The sequence below is a fragment of the Macadamia integrifolia genome, chromosome 12, assembly GCF_013358625.1.
Source record: "Macadamia integrifolia cultivar HAES 741 chromosome 12, SCU_Mint_v3, whole genome shotgun sequence".
Classification (NCBI taxonomy): Eukaryota; Viridiplantae; Streptophyta; class Magnoliopsida; order Proteales; family Proteaceae; genus Macadamia; species Macadamia integrifolia.
In genome coordinates, this window is record NC_056568.1 from 12,843,673 (window position 1) to 12,861,350 (window position 17,678).

Sequence of the window (17,678 nt, forward strand, 5' to 3'; positions counted from 1 at the left end):
AAAAAAAAAAAAAAAACCAAGGCGGTCGCCTTTCATAACAAGTCGTCCAAGGCGACCAAGGCGACGCCTTTATACCAAAGGCAACCGCCTTTTATACTTCAGCAATGGTGTCCCTCGCCCTGGTCCTAAAAAACCGCTTGGACGCCAAGGCGTCGCCTTGACAACTATGAATTGGTGTTTGATCCAATTGACTCTTTGCGGTGTGAAGTTCAAGAGGTCTCTTCAACTATTCTTTCTTTCTTTTCAAAGTTAATTGCAAGGTTCTTCAAACTAGGTAAGTAATCTGAATTTTTCTGCAAAATTTCTGGGTTAAGCTCTCTGTTTCCTATTATGTCGACCTAGTCTATTTTGGAGTTTTGGCCACCCGATTGCTTTGAGATTTTGGTCAATTGTTAGGACCATTAAGAAGGGGACTCGATCCAATTTTGAGACAGATCAGACCTCTGGTTCAGTTGTTGTGTAGTGATCTGCAGTCCTGACCGATAATGGATTCTGCCCAGAAATTCTTGTATGATTTCTGATTCCTGTTGAGGTTGGTTGTTGCTTATATTTTCTCAAGGGATTAGACCTTCTAATCAGTATTTAGACTTGCTACTTGTTCCTTAAACATCTACTGCTGAAGTTTCTGAAGTATTAGAATCGATGGTCAGGTTTCAGATTCTGCTGTGCAGAATTGAGTCTTGATTTGATTTGTCTATTCTGGTTGTTCTTAGTTTAAAAGTTCCTGCAGTTTGGGGCTGGTTTGGTTGTCAAATCCATTCCTACATTACCCCCTAAGAAGTCTCTCATTGGAATTGAGGTCAGTTGATTTGTTGTTCTCTATGGTCAGCAGTGTTTATATTTGCTCAATTTGTATAAAGCATAAAAGAAGCCACACAAAGGCCAGATTCCCCTACTATTGCTTTTACTATGTTCGAGTGCTTCTTCGACAACATTGAATCCTCATCTAAGGGTGACTAAATCTCTTAGTTTTGATAGCTTCGCACTAGATGCGGTTCTGTTTGTTGCGTTGTAAATTTTTTCATACAAATGATATTTTACATGAATTTTTTTTTTAATTTCTTACATTTTTCGTCAATACAAATAGTGGAAAACTATTTTACAGATATTTTTTCCTTTTCGGTTTTCACCTCAGAAACAAACATGGGATTCACAAAAGGGAACGTGGCTTGGGACATTTGTAACGAAAATGGTGCTTTTATTTTGGCAGGTACACACTATAGATGCTTTAGTGCTCCAATAACAACAACAATAGCATAAGCAATTAAGCAAGGATTGAAGTTGGCAAGGAAGAAAGGTCTATCTCAAATTCAAGAATTCTCAGATTGAAGTATAGTATTTCACTAGTGTAATTCTATTGATAAAAGCATCACCTGATACAAAAAATATATATGTTTTATTTAATAGACTTCAGAAAGTAGTTATAGAATATGTTTTTTAAGATACCATGTCAAGCAAATTAAGGCCTGAGTGTTGATCTTTAAAGGGAGATGTGCTCTTTATTCAGATACAAAGTGGGTGATTTCTTTTTTGATTGTATTTAGATGTGTAGTTTAGGTGGATAGTGTAGTCTTTAGGTTTTTCAATTTACCATGGTTGTCACTTTGGCAAACTCATTTTAATGCAAGCATTCATTCTGTTTCTTATTATAAAAAAATATAGTTCTTCAAGTCAACTGTACACACAATCAGGACTGACAAAACTAGATTAGGCAATGAGATGGATACGGAAGGAGATAACAGGGTTTTGTGCATAAATAATTTGTGATGGTCCTTAATCAAAAGGAATGGTATCCCCAAACATATGAGATCTATATTTATGAAGTATTACATTGGTTCTGACATGGAATATACTATTTGAGATTTAAATTCTCTTTAAGTATTTGTAACCATTAAGATGAGTCAAAATAACTATAACAAAACATCGACCAACCACACCTACTCATCACTATCAAAATCATGATGTCTTAAGTTATTAGGACAAGTTATGAATCTAGTACATTGTACCACAAACTAAAAGACATCTAAACTTGAACATATTTGGACATCCACTTCTATCCAATGCCTAATGACTGCTGAAATGGAGAGTAAGGAATATTTTTGTCAAGACCCTATTTCTCATATTCTGTTTTTTTCATAGTTTCTATTTGTTGTTGTTCTATGGTTTCTTATTCTATTTTTTCATAGTTTCTATCTTCCTTATTCATGTTCTGTTTTTTCATATGGACACAATCATTTGGTAAGAAATCCTATGGTCGAGTGCGCCTAGTTGGAGTTGGGATAAGCCCAAAAGACCTTGATTCGTCAAAAAATAATACCGCATTCAACTGGAAGAACAAGGAGCTGCAAAATAAAGTGGAGATGCTAGAGGAGAAGATGGAATTAAAGAAGAAGAAGAATGAAGATGTGATTAGCAGTATGCAATCACAAACTGAAAAACTTACCCAACTCTTCATGAATAGAACCTTACAGGATTCAGTTAATCTAGATAATGTTTAGCACTTCTAAATTTTGATGTAAGAGACTATAGTTTTATAGATAACGATATCCAATCATCTTCTGTTTTGAAAAACCAGGATGTAACTAATCGAGATTTCAGCTTCTATATGAATCTTATACATTTTCTACTGTTGGGTCAGACAATTCTTCCTCTTATAAATGAAAGTATATATGTCAACACATTTTCTGTTATACATGTGTTGCTTTACAAACTGTCATGTAAGTTTTGGCTTGAATTTGTTTTGTGTTCATCTTCTTCTTCTTCCCATGTTGCTATAACCAAAACAGAGTTGGGCTCAAGGATTAAAGTATCGGTATCGGTCGTCGTATCGGTCGGTCAAAATTAAGATACGTATCGGAGGGTATCGTATCGTAATCGGAGATACACTAAGATACGTTAAAGATACACACATAAATGGATAAGAAACATTTTTTTAAACACTTTTGCATAAAGAATTTGTTAAAAAAAGCTATTGATAACATGTATTATGCATAAACACTAAATTGAAGGTATCGTACTAAGAATTCAAGGTTTGTAGTTGTCCAATAATTGTAAAATCCTTGTTCCCAACCTTGATTTCCACTTTAGTTAGAGAGAAATATGACTGACAGCAACTTTGGAACAAAAACCCTTCAAAAAATCGTGTTTTTCTGAAAAATTACCCATCTTGGCCATTATATGACCATAGCGCACTGTATCGGTACATACCGATACTCACCGATATGTACCGACACTCACCGAAACGTATCGATACTCACCGATACGTACCGATATATATCGATACTCACCGATACGTGCCGATATATACATACCGATACTCACCGATATGTACCAATACATACCAAAATGTACATTTTACCTCAATTTTATATTTTCCATAAAGTCGTATCGAGGCATATCGTATCGTATCGATGTGTATTGGTGGTATATTGATGCATATCGGTATGTATTGTAGGGTATATATCGATACGAAAGGATTTTAAAAATTCCATGTATCGTATCGGTGTGTATCGTATCGGTCGGCTAAATTTAAGATACGTATCGGAGGGTATCGTATCGGTATCGGAGATACTTAAAACCATGTCCCTATATATAGTTATCACTGACCCATTAAGTGAAGCTAACAATCAAAAGCAAAAGGGAAAGAGGGTAGACCAAACCAACATTGATCGTGTTGTACAAGGAGCATACAAGAAGACGTTGAGGAGTTCTTATTCTTCAACCATGGATTCAGGTATGCCTAAAACGTGTATTTTATAGTGTTTGTCGTGCATGCTTATTGATCTTCATAAATCGTTCCGTATTTGTTTTCTATCAACTGAAGCATCAGCTACTACTCATTCCATAGTGTTTGAAAGCTTCTTTTTTTTTTCGCTTCGAAAACAAGATTCAGTCACCTTGTGTTAGGTGCATTGTGGTGGAAGTGAAACCACTGGATTATCAGATCCAAAAATAGATCATTTTTAGGGTCTTTGGGTGTAAATCCCCCCTATCAGATCAGTCTGAATCGGGATAAGTCAGCCAAATCCCAGCCAGTTCTGATCCAAATCGGTCGATTCAGGATGACTTTCCCCAGATGAAATGAAACATTTGATTCATGTGATAGGAGCAAGATTTCTCGTTCCTTAGCCAGAAAAATCTGTGGCCATGAACCATCCGGTTCCAATTCTTGAAACCATGTTTTTACCTAACACCGGCTGCACGTTCTGGAGTGAAAGTATCACAATTTAACTGAGAACAATCCTATATTTGATTGGTCCATCTTCTTCTATCATTTTATTGACATGGTATGAATTGAAGAAGTCTACAATCAATAGAAGCTCAACACTGTATTGACTATTCCACACGGTGAAGACTTTTTTCTTTTTAATGACCCACAACATTACAAGTGATCCATAGATATACATTTGGACCTAGTTTCCTTGAGATCATGGTGAATGAAAATTCGTGTTCATTGCGTGGCATCAGAGCCTCTTGAAGGAGGGGAGGGGAGGGGAGGGGAGGGGGAGGGGGAGGGACATGAGATCTCTGACCCTAGGATCACGCGGTGAACCTCACAGCGTGGTCCAAGGAAACTTCTTCCCATACTTCAATTCTACATCTGAAAGTCAATCACCAACTCATTCATAGAGTTTGGGTCTTCATGGTAGACTTCTGGTCATTGGTTTCGATGGTCCCATGTCCCTCTACCCTTGCCTTCTTCCAATAAATAGAGTATTGCTCATTGTTAACCCCATCTCTCTCTCTCTCTCTCTCTCTCTCTCTCTCTCTCTCTCTCTATATATATATATATACACACATTTGGACCTAGTTTCCTTCAGATCAGGGTGAATGGGAATTCGTGTTCACTGCGTGGCATCAGAGCCGCTTGAAGGAGGGGAGGGGGAGGGACATGAGATCTCTGACCCTAGGATCATGCAGTGAACCTCACAGGGTGGTCCAAGGAAACTTCTTCCGATACTTCAATTCTACATCCGAAAGTCAGTCACCAACTCCTTCATAGAGTTTGGGTCTTCATGGTAGACTCCTGGTCATTGGTTTCGATGGTCCCATGTCCCTCTACCCTTGCCTTCTTCTTTCAATAAATAGAGTATTGCTCATTGTTAACCCCATCTCTCTCTCTCTTTCTTTCTTTCTTTGAGATAACAAAATGAGAAGATCAATGATGTTGTGGTGTTACCTGTTATTCTTTCTGTCAAATTTTCATGCTGAATTTTCTTATTCTTCTTTGTTGGAGCATTCATGTGTCTACGATCAGATGTCTACTTTGCTTCAAGTGAAGTATGAGCAATCTTGTTCTTATGCTTACGATACTCTCAAGTCTTGGAAGCCTAATACCGATTGTTGGGAATAACCAGTTAAGTGGGACCTTTCCCTTCTGGTTGCAAACCCTACCTCAATTGAGTGTTTTGGTTCTACAATCCAACAAATTCTATGGTCCCATTCAACAAAAAATAAATGTTGATGATTCTCCCTTCCCAATGCTACATGTGTTTGATATCTCTCTAAACAATTTTACATGAAAATTGCCACTGAAATATATTTATCAATGGATGTCAATGTTGGCTACAGATGCACCTCAACAAGCCCATTATCTAAGTATGCAAAATGCAAGTGTTACCTATCAAGATGCGCTTGAGATTATAAGCAAAGGAACATATTTGGAGATGGCTAAGATCTTTAACACCTTTACCATTATAGATCTTTCTCACAACCAGTTTGGAGGAAACATTCCAGTTGCAATTGGGGAACTGAAGCCATTAATGGGGCTCAATTTATCTGCAAACAACCTCACAAGACAAATTCCATCTTCATTTGCTCAGTTGATCAGTCTTGAGTCGTTAGATCTTTCCAAAAATAGTTTATCAGGGGAAATCCCCCCACAATTGGGAAGTGTCACTTTCCTTTCAGTTTTGGATCTATCACAAAACTATCTCTCAAGAATGATACCACAGTGTAACCAATTTGGAACATATCCAGCTGCTTCATATGAAGGGAATGTGGGATTATGTGGATTTCCATTAACAAAAATATGTGGATCAATAATAGAAAGAACATTACCTCTAGCTTCAACACTTGAAAAAGAAGAACATTCTACAAGTTTATTTGATTGGAGATTTTTCATTGCAGGGTATTGTTCTGGAGTGATAATTGGCGTGTTCATTGGACAAACTATGTTCTGGAGAATCATTGGATGATTCAAGCTAACATCAAGAGTGGAAAGATTCAAGCCAAAGCAAAGGTCTAAGAAGAACAAAAGCCATGGGAGAGAAAAATGAAAAACTGTCAATTGTGGAGTACTGAACAAGATTTCAGTTGTTGCATGTTGCATCATTCACCACAAAATCTCTTCTTGTTTCCTTCTTTATGCCACTTGTAATTATTTGCATACTTCTATTTCTCAGCGATGTTGGGTTGTATTGGTTTCTTTTCTTGTGTAGGGGTTTTGTGGTGCCAGGCTAAGCCCCTGCATTTAAGGATGCAATTTGTGTTCTCTTAGTTTAATAAATTTTCTGACTGCTACATGGGGTTCAAGAGCTTGGGGGGGGGGGGGGGGGGGGAGAGAAACACATAACGTATTGCCATAGACTTCTTTCATTAGCTTCATAGATTATAATATTTAATATAGTCATCTATTGTGTCACTTCTACCTAGTAGAGGCAACATATAAACACAATTTAAGATTTTTCTTTGTGGTTTATATCAAATCGTAAGCTATAAATTATATGCAGCTCTTTTTAAGATCTCAGGGTTAGTATGGGCTTTGGCCTCCACAGTTGCACCTACTATGCTAGACAGTTGTTATATATGCATGTACAAGTAACACCCATATGTATTTCTATAAATACAAGTTACTGCTATATATAGTATACGTTTTTGTTGCAATTATCTCTCTCTCTCTCTCTTTTGACCAGATGCATTAAACCATTCTTCAAAAAGTGAGCCTAGTGTTACTCTCCCAAATGATCAAAGTCTACATACAATCAGACCTTGATTAGTGGCTATTTTATCTTAGAGGTAAAACGCAAGTATATTATTTTGCCTCCGTAGGGGACGTTTTAGACCTTAAGGAGAGTACATGTTTTTTATACAATTCAACCAACATTGTTCTTTTGCTACAAAATCTATGCGGGTCCTCTATGATACATCAAGCAAGGAAGATAAACCATCTCAACAAACACTGATCTTATACTTTAATATCGGATACACTTTTCTAACAAGTTTCAGGTCAATAAGAAGTGGTTTCAAAATCCCAATCTAATACTAATAGCTATTGATCCGGTCGGTTTCAGTCTACTCTCAGTTTCTTTTAACAATCCTTTATTGTTCTTTTATTAGGCTGGTCTCTATTTTTTCATATTAAAAAAAATAATAAATAAAGCTTGACTTCTATTATTATTTTTTTCAATTTCGGTCTGAACGGTTGGTTCCGATCAGTCTTATCAGTTGGTCTGTTCCGTTTCAATCTTTTTCTGGTTTTCGAAACCAAAATCACACCCAAATACCGAATATCAATCCAACAAAGGTTTGGTCTGGTTGGTTTTAATCGGTTCAACCGATCCGATATCTTTTTGCTATGTGGGTAATTCAGGAATGGATTGGACTTGAATCGGGATGGCAATCGATCCTGATCCCAGCCTATACGATCCAACGATTCAAGATCATTTCAAACAGATATTAGCCTTTACATAACCATGTCAATGCAAGCCATTTCAGCCTCCCTATCATACCTTTAGCTCATACTAATTCATTGGTTATTCTTGCCATTTATCCATCGCAACATCCTCATTAGCCTGCGTATTTTTCTTGGAGATTATACCATTTAGTTTAGTCAGAAAAATAAGAACAACTAACTGCACTTTAAACCAACAATTAGAGTTTTGAAAGCATAATCATCTCTTTTCCCTCTTTATTTTTGGTGTTGAACCCAGATAATTTGCAATGCTCACTCCATGGTATTCTTAAACCATCAATTTAAAACAATAAATAAAGAGGGAATAGTGACATACCAAAAATGTCGAATAATGAACTTTATCGAGCTTTATCACATGGACAAAGTTTTCCTTCACCGGTGATTGAATGATGGGATGGTCCATATGGTACCTCCTATCTCTCCAAAACCTATTTTAGAATCTATCCTAAATGTTATTTGATTTTTTTTTTCTTTTAGTAATTAAAATAATAGAAAATTAGTAAAACTCACTTCTTGTAGCCTAGCCAACCTACAAGACTTAAAAACCCAGTCTGTAGTCACGTTGCAAATTGCCTTTGCTTTCTCGAGGCTTGGACTGGGACATGTTGATCTGTTTAATCCCATTTACTTACAACCTCAAATTTGTTTTATATTAATTATTATACTAATTTATAAATTAATGTATTAATTTATTTTATTATTAATACCCTAATGGGCTTCATCAGGTTTGTCCAAAAGCCCAATTATATTGAGAGACTGAACCGGAACCAAAGGTCTTATTTTTCGGATCTGTCGCCGTTAACTGCCACTTAATCAAAATGTGGGCCCCACCCTTAACTACCACTTTATAGTTAATTGCAAGACTCTGATGCGCTTATCAAAAAAAAAAAAAAAAAAAAAAAGCAAGACTCTGATGCGAACTTTTGCACGAGAAAGTGCAACAGAACAGAGAATAATAAATAACAACACCACCACGCCTACGGTACTATCCTAAACCTAACGACTAACGTACGCTGCGAAGTGCAAAGTCCCATCGTCCATAACACTCCAATACCTAAAAAACCAAAAAAGCTTCTTCTGTTTTCTTTTCCGAATCCAGATACGGAAAGGGGCGCACACACCACCATTGTCTCCGTTGTCTGATTCTTCTTTCCAACTGAAAATCGAATCGAATTTCATACTTTTTTTCCTTTTTAATCGGTTTCAGAATCAATCCATTACAGTGATGTGGCTGGTTTCATTCTCTCTTTTAGTGATGCCTTCAAGAATCAAGAAATTAGGGTTTCAAATCGAGTTCTGTAATTTGAGTTTCTGAGATCGAACACACTCTTTTGCTACTTTGCTTCGTGGTTGCGCAGAGGTAGGTTTGGAGAAAAAATTGGTATTCTAGTTTTTTGGATAAGGAAAAGTCATCTTTTGTATACTAATATGGATTTTAATTTCAAATGTTGTCCGTTTTCGAAAAATTCAACGGGTTGGGGTTTAACGATTTTTATATTTCCTGAAATTCGCCTATTGCTGGGAAAGGTCAAAGGTAAATTGTTGATGGTGTTGTAGGGAAGAAAACGAAGGGGCCCTACCTCAGTTTCTATAAACTGGAGGAGCATTCGAGATGTTAGTTTTGAATCGCAGCGGCATCAATTTCATTAGCTGTTTATTTCCGTTGTGTGAATGGCATCCTTTAGAATAGCCAAGGTGGTTGGGGTTTGATACCCTTTCTCCCTCCCATTCCCAAATCAGGTATTTGTGTATTTTCTCTGATATTCTTACAGTTTAATATTACACACCTTCAACCTCCAAAAGAGGTGCCCATTTTTAACAATTCACAGTTTTTTTATCTTTATTTAATTCCCAAACTTGAAGTTCTTCATTAGTACAGACTATGACACCAATTCTGGTTTAATTATATTTTCTCTATTTTTGTGTGTGTTTCCAACGGATTGAGTGAACATTTGTATTCCGCAAACCACTGATTAAGATTTTCTTTTGTTTTCATGATTCAGGGATTTTTTTTTTTTTTTTTTTTTTTTTTTTCTGTTCTCGTTATCCCCAAAGTTGTTGAAATTCCTAATGTTTTGGAAAAATCATATTGGCAGGGCCTCAGAAATGGGGTGCTGTAGTTGCTTTGGGTTCCTTAGGAAGCCCAAAAGTACCCTGAGGCCTGCCCCTCGCTTGGGCAGTCATTTATCTCAAGACTTTTTGCTCGAAGATGATGATGTTGATGGTGCTATATATAATGGTGAAGAAACTAACCTCCTTCATGGAGGTGATGGCGAATTGCAGAGTCCTAGTAAGCGTTCTGAAGAGATTATCATGCTTAGACTCCAAAGTGGAAAGATTTGCAGGGAAGTACCCGTGAAGGAAACTCATCATCTCATTCGCTCAGAGGTAAAAGAAAGGGGAAAAGAGTAAAAGAGTAAAAGAGGTCCACTTAATTTTTTCTCTTTTTAGGATGGAAACTTCAAGTATTTTCACAAGCTGCCTTACTATGTGTACCACAATTAAAACATGCATTAATTATGTAAACCCTTTTGGAGGCCATGAAGTGAGTAGGCCATCATGTTGGAATCTATCTATTAACCACAAAATAAAGCTTTATTGATCGGTTCAGATGGAAGGTGATTTTTAACTGAATGGAAAAGTTGACTGTTTTGAATGAATAACTAGATGAGATGCTTTTCTATCCCCTTCTTGTGACAAGATTTGTGCAACTCTCTGAACAGAGAAAAATGAAATAGAATTTATTACTTGTACTCACAGAAGTCATGTTACTATGTAATACAAGATCATTTAATGATCCTGATAAGTCCTGTTAGGATCTCATGTCGTGATATCTTTAAAATGCATCTAAAAGCGTAGACTGTAAGGCTAACTTTACTTTCAGAGTATCTAGTGTAAACCACCCTAGGTATATGTTCAATAGCTTTTCTACTCACTGAAGAAGCCCAGGGATGTCACCTTTTCCTTATATGTCACTTATGCATATAGATATAGATATTCTATTTGCATCCTTGTATGTATAGAATTTTCTGTAACTTTTGCTGATTGCCAAATGGATTGTCAGGATGACAATGGAAACAAGATGATTAATGAATATGTACGTGTGTGTAAGATTGGTTCTGGAAGCTATGGGAAAGTGGTAAGCATTGTGTAAATAAAACCGTACAAACTTGCTTTCTGTATCAGGATAAACCTCAAACTCTGGCCTTACAATGCAACAGGTTTTATACCAAAGCAGTGTTGATGGAAAGCGTTATGCCATAAAGGTATTCATTCTTTTCGAGTGCTAATTCACACTATAATGTCTTTGTCTCTTTTTGTCTGTGACCCATCTTGGCCGACTTTATGCTATTTGTATTTAATCTTTATGAAGGAAAGGTAGCTCATGCCTCATTGTCTAGGAGGTCTATTTGAGTTTCAATCTTGTATTCTGTGTTTAGTTGATCTTTTATAAGTTTATATCTGTTTGGAAAGAGTAATAGGAAGCATTTTACTTTATCTCTTTGAAAGAGTTTACCATGTGATTGGAGAGGGTGGTCTGATATGCATGCTTACCAAGTATAGGCATAAGAGATTTACGTTACATTTTTTATTGATTTCCTTATCTAAGCAGAATGAATATATGTTTCAGCATATAGTGCTAAGGTTCTTGTTTGTGAACTGATGCAGGAGTGTTGCCAACTATTCGTTGCTATTATTCAAATTGTCTGTTTGGTGACACTGGAATTATTGGTTGCCACCGTGGCTTTGCTTGGTGATTTGGTTATATTGGTGGCATTATTGGAATTAGTGAACATCTGAAAGGAGTTATTTCAAATCCCTTTTCACTGTTTCATGGATGGCATGTGCTTTTAGCAGCCTCATTTTTGAGCGTTGCCAGTTAGCAAAATATCTAATAGTCATTTCTATTTCTTACGATTCCTTTGCAATTGCCAAAACCTGTTTGTTTAGCATTGATTTGATGGATTTAATCTTTTCAGTTGCCTATCCAATAAGATCTTGGGAATAGGAGTTTTTTGGCGAACTTCTCGCCAAAATACTGACATGATATCTGGTTGTGATTTTGTTTCTAATTTGTGATGTTCTTAAAGCACTCACAGTTTAGCCTAGTTTTCATTTATCTTTATCTGGCAAGGCAGTCAAGCACTTATATGGTAAACGAAGTAAACCGATGGGGAAGAACCAACCAAGCTCAGTCAAGCCTTTTTTATTTTCCTCCCATGAGTTCAAGGGTGTTCAGGGCCTTCAGGCTCATATTCTGTTATAATTGAGGCCGATATTCTGTCCCCATGATGTGGCCATTGACTTCTAACATGGGTGGGGATTTTTTACTGATTGTGTGGGCCCCTATATGCTTGCTTGGAGAAGGATTTCCAGAAGTTGTATGAAGAGTTGTGGGCCCCATAGCCAGCTTGCTTGGAAAATAATTGCGGGACCTGTTCTGGACTTGCATGTTGTCTTTTAGAACCTATCCTTAATCTGAACTTTAAGTAGATGTTGGCCTTCTAGAAGCGAAGCTTTCCAGCTTCCTGCCCCCTTATGTGGAAATGCTTTTCATTATCTCCAGCTCTTTCCCTAGACCAACAATATCAACTTAGAAATGGAGAAGAATGACAGGTACAGTTGGACAAGGCGGTCAGCCTTGCAGTCTCACATCCTGATCATTCTATGATGTAACTCCGGGATGCAGCGAGGTATACCATCTCGAGATAGTGAGATTGAGACAAATTAGCGGGTTTCCTTCTCAAAGGTCCCACCATAGTTATAAATGAGGGCATGCCCACATCATAGGATCTTTGCAACCGCAAGGGGAAGCTTTTGTCACTGGCTAGGAGGTCAGAAAAGAGGTGCTGCACGGGAAGCTTTTATTTGACGAAGAATAATAAAGAGATCTTATTTTTATTATTTTTCCAGAACAGGTCCCACCATTCTTATCCATGCAAGCTGGCTATGGGGCCCACAACTTTTCATACAACGTCTGAAGATCCTTCCCCACACAAGACATATAGGGGCCCAGATAATCAGTCAAAAATCGCCACCCATGTTATAAGCTGTAATTAGAGGCAATGAGATTGTTCTATTGTTTTTGGATTTCTGGGTCTTATTTCATTAGACTTTGTATTCCAGACATCTTACATTCATATACTTGCTTTGTTATTGTAGTTTGATTTTTAATTGAGGGCTGTTTATCGCAACAATGGATTTTGTATTCAGTTTCATTCTTGTAATTTTCTTTATTCCTTGCTAGAAAGTTTTCTGCGCTTGTGCGACAGTTTTGTTTGGGTCCATTTAGTTGTAGAATGATGTGTGGAGCTGAATGTTTGGCTGTGAAGAAACAACATATAAACAAACTTCATGTAGCTAAAATGAGGATGTTGAGATGGATGCGTGTTGATGTTAGAAAAGATGGACAAATTAGAGCTAATTTAGAAGTAGCTCTAATACATGATAACTTGTGAGAAAAACATTTGAGGTGACATGGACATGTGCAACAGAGGCCTTGAATGCTCCAGTACGGAATGGTGGTTTCATTCAGATTGAAGGAGCCAAAAAGAGCCAGGGGTAAGCCTAAAGTAACTCTTGGAGAAGTGGTGAGGAAAAACATGCATAGCTCAAGACAAGTAACCAAGGTTTAAAGTATCGCATATCGTATCGGTCAGGTGATTTTGAGAGATTTATCATAATGGAGACATGCAAGATACGCGTAGAAATGGTTAAGATACACATGGAAATATACTTTGGAGTAAAAAAGAGTATAAATGAGCAATATATAACATGTATCATGCATAAACACTAAAATGGAGAGCACCATATAATGAAATAAGTGCATTCAAATTGAAATCATTATACAGGATGAGGGTTTCTTACATATAGTAATAGTTTAATGCCAGGAAGAGTGTCAGAGTGGTTCAAATTCATAGTTGGAAGGGTCTTCATGAATAGAAGCAACTAGGATGATTTGTGCACTGACCGAACATAGGCACAATATTGATTATTTTTTTCAGAAGAAAATTGAAAGAATGTAGGAAAAATTGACAAAAACCCCATGTGGGTTCAGTCTAGATTCAGAACCTACAAAACTAAGAGAAAAAAAAACCTCAAAAACTCCCAACCGAGAAAAAACCCATTAATGTAAGAATCAATCCCCATTTAGACAACTAGAGACTAATTTCACAGTAGGATCTTTCAGTGTCAACAATAATACAAGTTGTCACCAATTTCCAGCAGTAAAAGAAGGACCCCTTTTGTAAAGGCTCGTTGCAGTTGCAAACTTGGCAATAATAAAAAGGAAACTAAGAATAAAAAAGATAAGGAGAACAAGAAGGGGATAGGTTAGTCTCTCTCAGACTCGAGTCTCTCACCCACGGCCTCTCAGTCTCTCACAGCCACTGCCTCACACAGCTTCCAAGCCAAATCTTTCTCTTGTTTTTTTTTTTCTCATCCCCATTCCCTGTAGATCAGTATCCTATTTAAATAGCAATCTATTACACCCAAAGTCTTCTATAAAATAAAATCCTGGCAACAATCTAATTAACTAACTAAATAATCGTAAAAATAAAAACTACCAATTGCATAAAAGTAGAAATTATTAAATAATAAACTTCTAAAACCCAACGCAAGGCAGCAACTGTCTTGGACTTAGTACTCCACTCAAGCTATCTTGGGCACACAATTTCTTGGTAGATACTTCCTCTTTAGTCTTTACCACAATGAAGAAAATATTCCTAAATTAACTCAACTTCTGTCCTGAATTATCTCCTTAATGCGAGCTGGCTTGGGGATCTTCTAGAGTTTACAATCGTCATTCGTCAGCAACCAACATCCAAAAAGATCTCCACACAGTTGGTGCCAAGTCTGGAAACTTCTTCCTTCAAATCAGTAACTCAGCAGCCAATACTCTCCCTAAACAAAGCTGATCGATAGATATTCTGGAGTTGTCTTCCTTATTCTGGAAGGTATCTTCCTCCTATTAAGGATGATTGATGGGGGGCAAAACTTGGATAGATTATTGTTGAATACCACCATCGTTCTACATAACCCACCATGGGGTTTCTAAGAGATGTATTGATGGTATCGCATTGTATCTGCCGATACGGTGGTATACAATAACCCTTTTAAAAAAGAGATGTATCTCACTGTATCATATCGATACCCATCGATACCGATACATATTGGCTGATACAGTGGGATACTTTAAACCTTGCTAGTAACAATTATGGCTTTGACCAGAGCTGATTAGAGAAAAAGGATCCATGTAGCCAATCCCATTTAGTTGGGACAAGTATGAGTTGAATTAAGTTTCCATTGACATTTTGTAATGTAGCCAAATTGGAGAGTGAAATTACCCAAGCTCAATGTCTCATTGTGAAAAATTGGTGGTTATCATGCATCCATGATGATGTTTGTTTACTAGGAAGGATTATACAAGTTGGCCGATTCATGTATTTGAGAACAGCACAAAGAAGTTTTTGTATTAAGAGGGAGAATTCTGGAACCACAACTGGATGAAATGACAATGTTTCTTCAATGATGAAATGGTAGGTTGCTTCCGAATGCAAAAGGAATTATATTTCAAGAGGCTTAACCAACTTTAAGAACAAAAGGCTTGAAGAAAATCAACAGTGCTAGTTGATCAGAGAACAGAAAGTTAAATGCTATGTCAAGGTTTGAATGGGGGTGAAGCTCTTGTTTTATAAAAGTTGCAATATTAGATTTTTGTTTCTTACGTTGTTTTTTGGAGTATGTTTGTCCAGCAAAATTGTTTTGTAAGTTTGTCCATTGAATCTATTGATGAACGAGAGTTGTGGAAAAACAAGGTTACAGATCCTGCTCTGTTATCTTTTGCTTGATTGTACCTTAATTGAAAGCTCCCTAGACACACATTACTTTAACAAGTGTGCAGAAATGACAAAGGATGACCGAATGCTCCCTAGACACACACATTACTTTAACAAGTGTGCGGAGATGATAGAGGATGACTGAAAGCTCCCTAGACACACATTACTTTAACAAGTGTGCGCGAAGATGATAGAGGATAACTGAAAGCTCTCTAGACACACACACACACACACACACACATTACTTTAACAAGTGTGCGGAGATAATAGAGGAAGACTGAACTCAATAGCCGGAAGCAATTAAAGCACAAATAAACTGAAGCTGCCTGGGCCTGTTGCTCAAGAAATTCGATGTGTATGCAGGATGCTATATTCTTGTCTTATCTTCAACTTATTGCCATAAATATCAACACTGGTGAAGGAGGGGGGGGGATCGGGAGCTCAAAATCAAAACTTGATGGGGCTGATTTTTCATTTCTGTTGGAATGGTGCATGCAAAATATTATATAGGACAATAGAGTCATGCATCTAATGATTCATACTTACTGTAGTTGGATGCGTATTAGCTTAATTGGACCCAGCTTGTTTTGCATTTATGGGCTATATGATGTTTGTATTAAAGGGTGTGCACCTCAGTATTCTCCATTGAGGGCTGTATGTACAACGATGCACGATTTAAATTTAATAGATTAAGTAGCCTTGCATAAAGGAGAATGTTTGCAAAATATCCGAAAATATTGTTTTCATCATTTCTCTTTAGTCTAAATTAGGTAATAACTTGTCTGTTCACCTTCTTTTTTTTTTTTAATAATTTTTTTAAATCATTTGAAAGTTGTCCAGTTACCTTTCCATAAGGACTGATTTTGTTTTTTGGGAAAACTTTGGCCATAATGATATGGTGTAAAACTGGGCAGCTGGCACTCAAATTACTTGATGGGATTTTCTGAAATCTTATCTGAATTCAATTAGTAATTGTATTTTTGCTTGGGCAGATGGCACTCAAATTACTTAATGAGATTTGCTGAAATATTATCTGTAGTCAATTAGCAATTGTATTTTTGGTTCCCAACTCTTATTAGCGGTAGGAATTAAGAGTCTGTAAGAGCCTTTAGGGATGTTATATGATGATTGACTTGTTTTGTTGTCAAGACTTAGATCCTAGTGTAGGAATATTAAATTTTTCTAGCTTATTTATTTGTCAACTGCTGCTGTACTGATGTTCATTTATATTTTGTTCTTGTTATCATAGTTTTTTTAATTCTTTATTTGTTGCTAGAGAGTTCTATCCCTTTGTTTATGTGAAGGTTCATTTGAGTCTATTTGTCTCACCATTTTTAGGATTTGTTTGCATTCTGCATCATGAGTTTTTGTATTATCCCTGTTGAGATTTTTTGGTCATCTTTTATTCTTTTCATCATAATGAGTATTTTTCATGGAATTTAGTGGTGCTATTCAGTTATTTGCATGCTGGTTCCATTTGTTTCAATGTCAAGTATTGAAAACAGTTCTCAAAAGTGATAGTTATGAACATAGTGGATTATTAGTATTCCCATATACTTTTTTTTTCAAAATGACCAGTAATTATAAAATGTATGTCATATCTGTGAAAATTGTATTCTTAAATTTTTTTAAATATTTTTCTGGAATATGCACCACAGGTTTCTAATCACTTCCAGTTTTTAAATTGAGGGTTCAGCTGAGTACTGTAATGCTCCTGATATTACCGAAAATGACTTGCATAATTTTAAACAATATGTCATTTTTTGATAAAAATCAAACTGTAATAGTGCTAGCTGTTGACTTAATCCCTATCCATTTGGAAGTGACAAGGTATATCGGCTAGATTTTCACAAAACAATTTATATTAAAACAAAAGGAGTCTAAAATGCTTGAAACATAATATTGTTTTCAATGCTGGTTGATGTCATCTCAGTGTGGAATCATCATTTGTTTTTTCAAAACTCTTGCAGGCTTTCCACAAGTCTCATTTGTCAAAGCTGCGAGTTGCACCATCAGAGACTGCAATGACTGATGTTCTTAGGGAGGTAAGCTCTACGTTTGATTATTCTATGTTAAGTTCAATTGTCTAATCTTTTTCCTCATTAAACAAATTAGATTTTGTGTTTTTTTCTTTTTTTTTTTTTTTT

The 17,678-nt window shown here is 36.5% G+C and overlaps 2 protein-coding genes and 1 long non-coding RNA gene across 6 annotated transcripts in view; all 3 read left to right on the forward strand.

Annotated features, from left to right (window-relative positions):
* The first annotated feature begins 6 nt into the window (after positions 1–6).
* On the forward strand, positions 7–2,710 carry LOC122057601. Its single transcript, XR_006133576.1, has 2 exons — positions 7–1,297; positions 2,244–2,710. It is a non-coding gene; the product is annotated as an uncharacterized LOC122057601 (long non-coding RNA).
* A 2,848-nt stretch (positions 2,711–5,558) lies between these two features.
* On the forward strand, positions 5,559–6,197 carry LOC122094736 (receptor like protein 22-like). The gene has a single exon (XM_042665340.1). It carries the CDS (start codon positions 5,559–5,561, stop codon positions 6,195–6,197), a length of 639 nt encoding a protein of 212 aa, XP_042521274.1.
* Positions 6,198–8,687: 2,490 nt separating this feature from the next.
* The window catches only part of LOC122058279 (serine/threonine-protein kinase GRIK2-like), a 14,069-nt gene continuing 5,078 nt past the window's right edge, over positions 8,688–17,678 (forward strand). Inside the window, exons 1-6 of one of the 4 annotated variants that reach the window (XM_042620893.1) lie at positions 8,688–9,053; positions 9,251–9,433; positions 9,790–10,081; positions 10,758–10,832; positions 10,915–10,959; positions 17,502–17,576. In XM_042620893.1, coding sequence (XP_042476827.1) covers positions 9,800–10,081; positions 10,758–10,832; positions 10,915–10,959; positions 17,502–17,576 — 477 coding nt within the window. In that variant the 5' untranslated portion in view covers positions 8,688–9,053; positions 9,251–9,433; positions 9,790–9,799. Of the gene's footprint in view, positions 10,082–10,757; positions 10,833–10,914; positions 10,960–17,501; positions 17,577–17,678 lie in introns of all 4 variants that reach the window. The other 3 variants (XM_042620891.1, XM_042620894.1, XM_042620892.1) reach the window with 3 other exon arrangements.

Coding starts and splice junctions, on each gene's coding strand:
- LOC122094736 (XM_042665340.1), top strand. CDS start 5,559: ATGTTGGCTACAGATGCACCTCAACAAGCCCATTATCTAAGTATGCAA.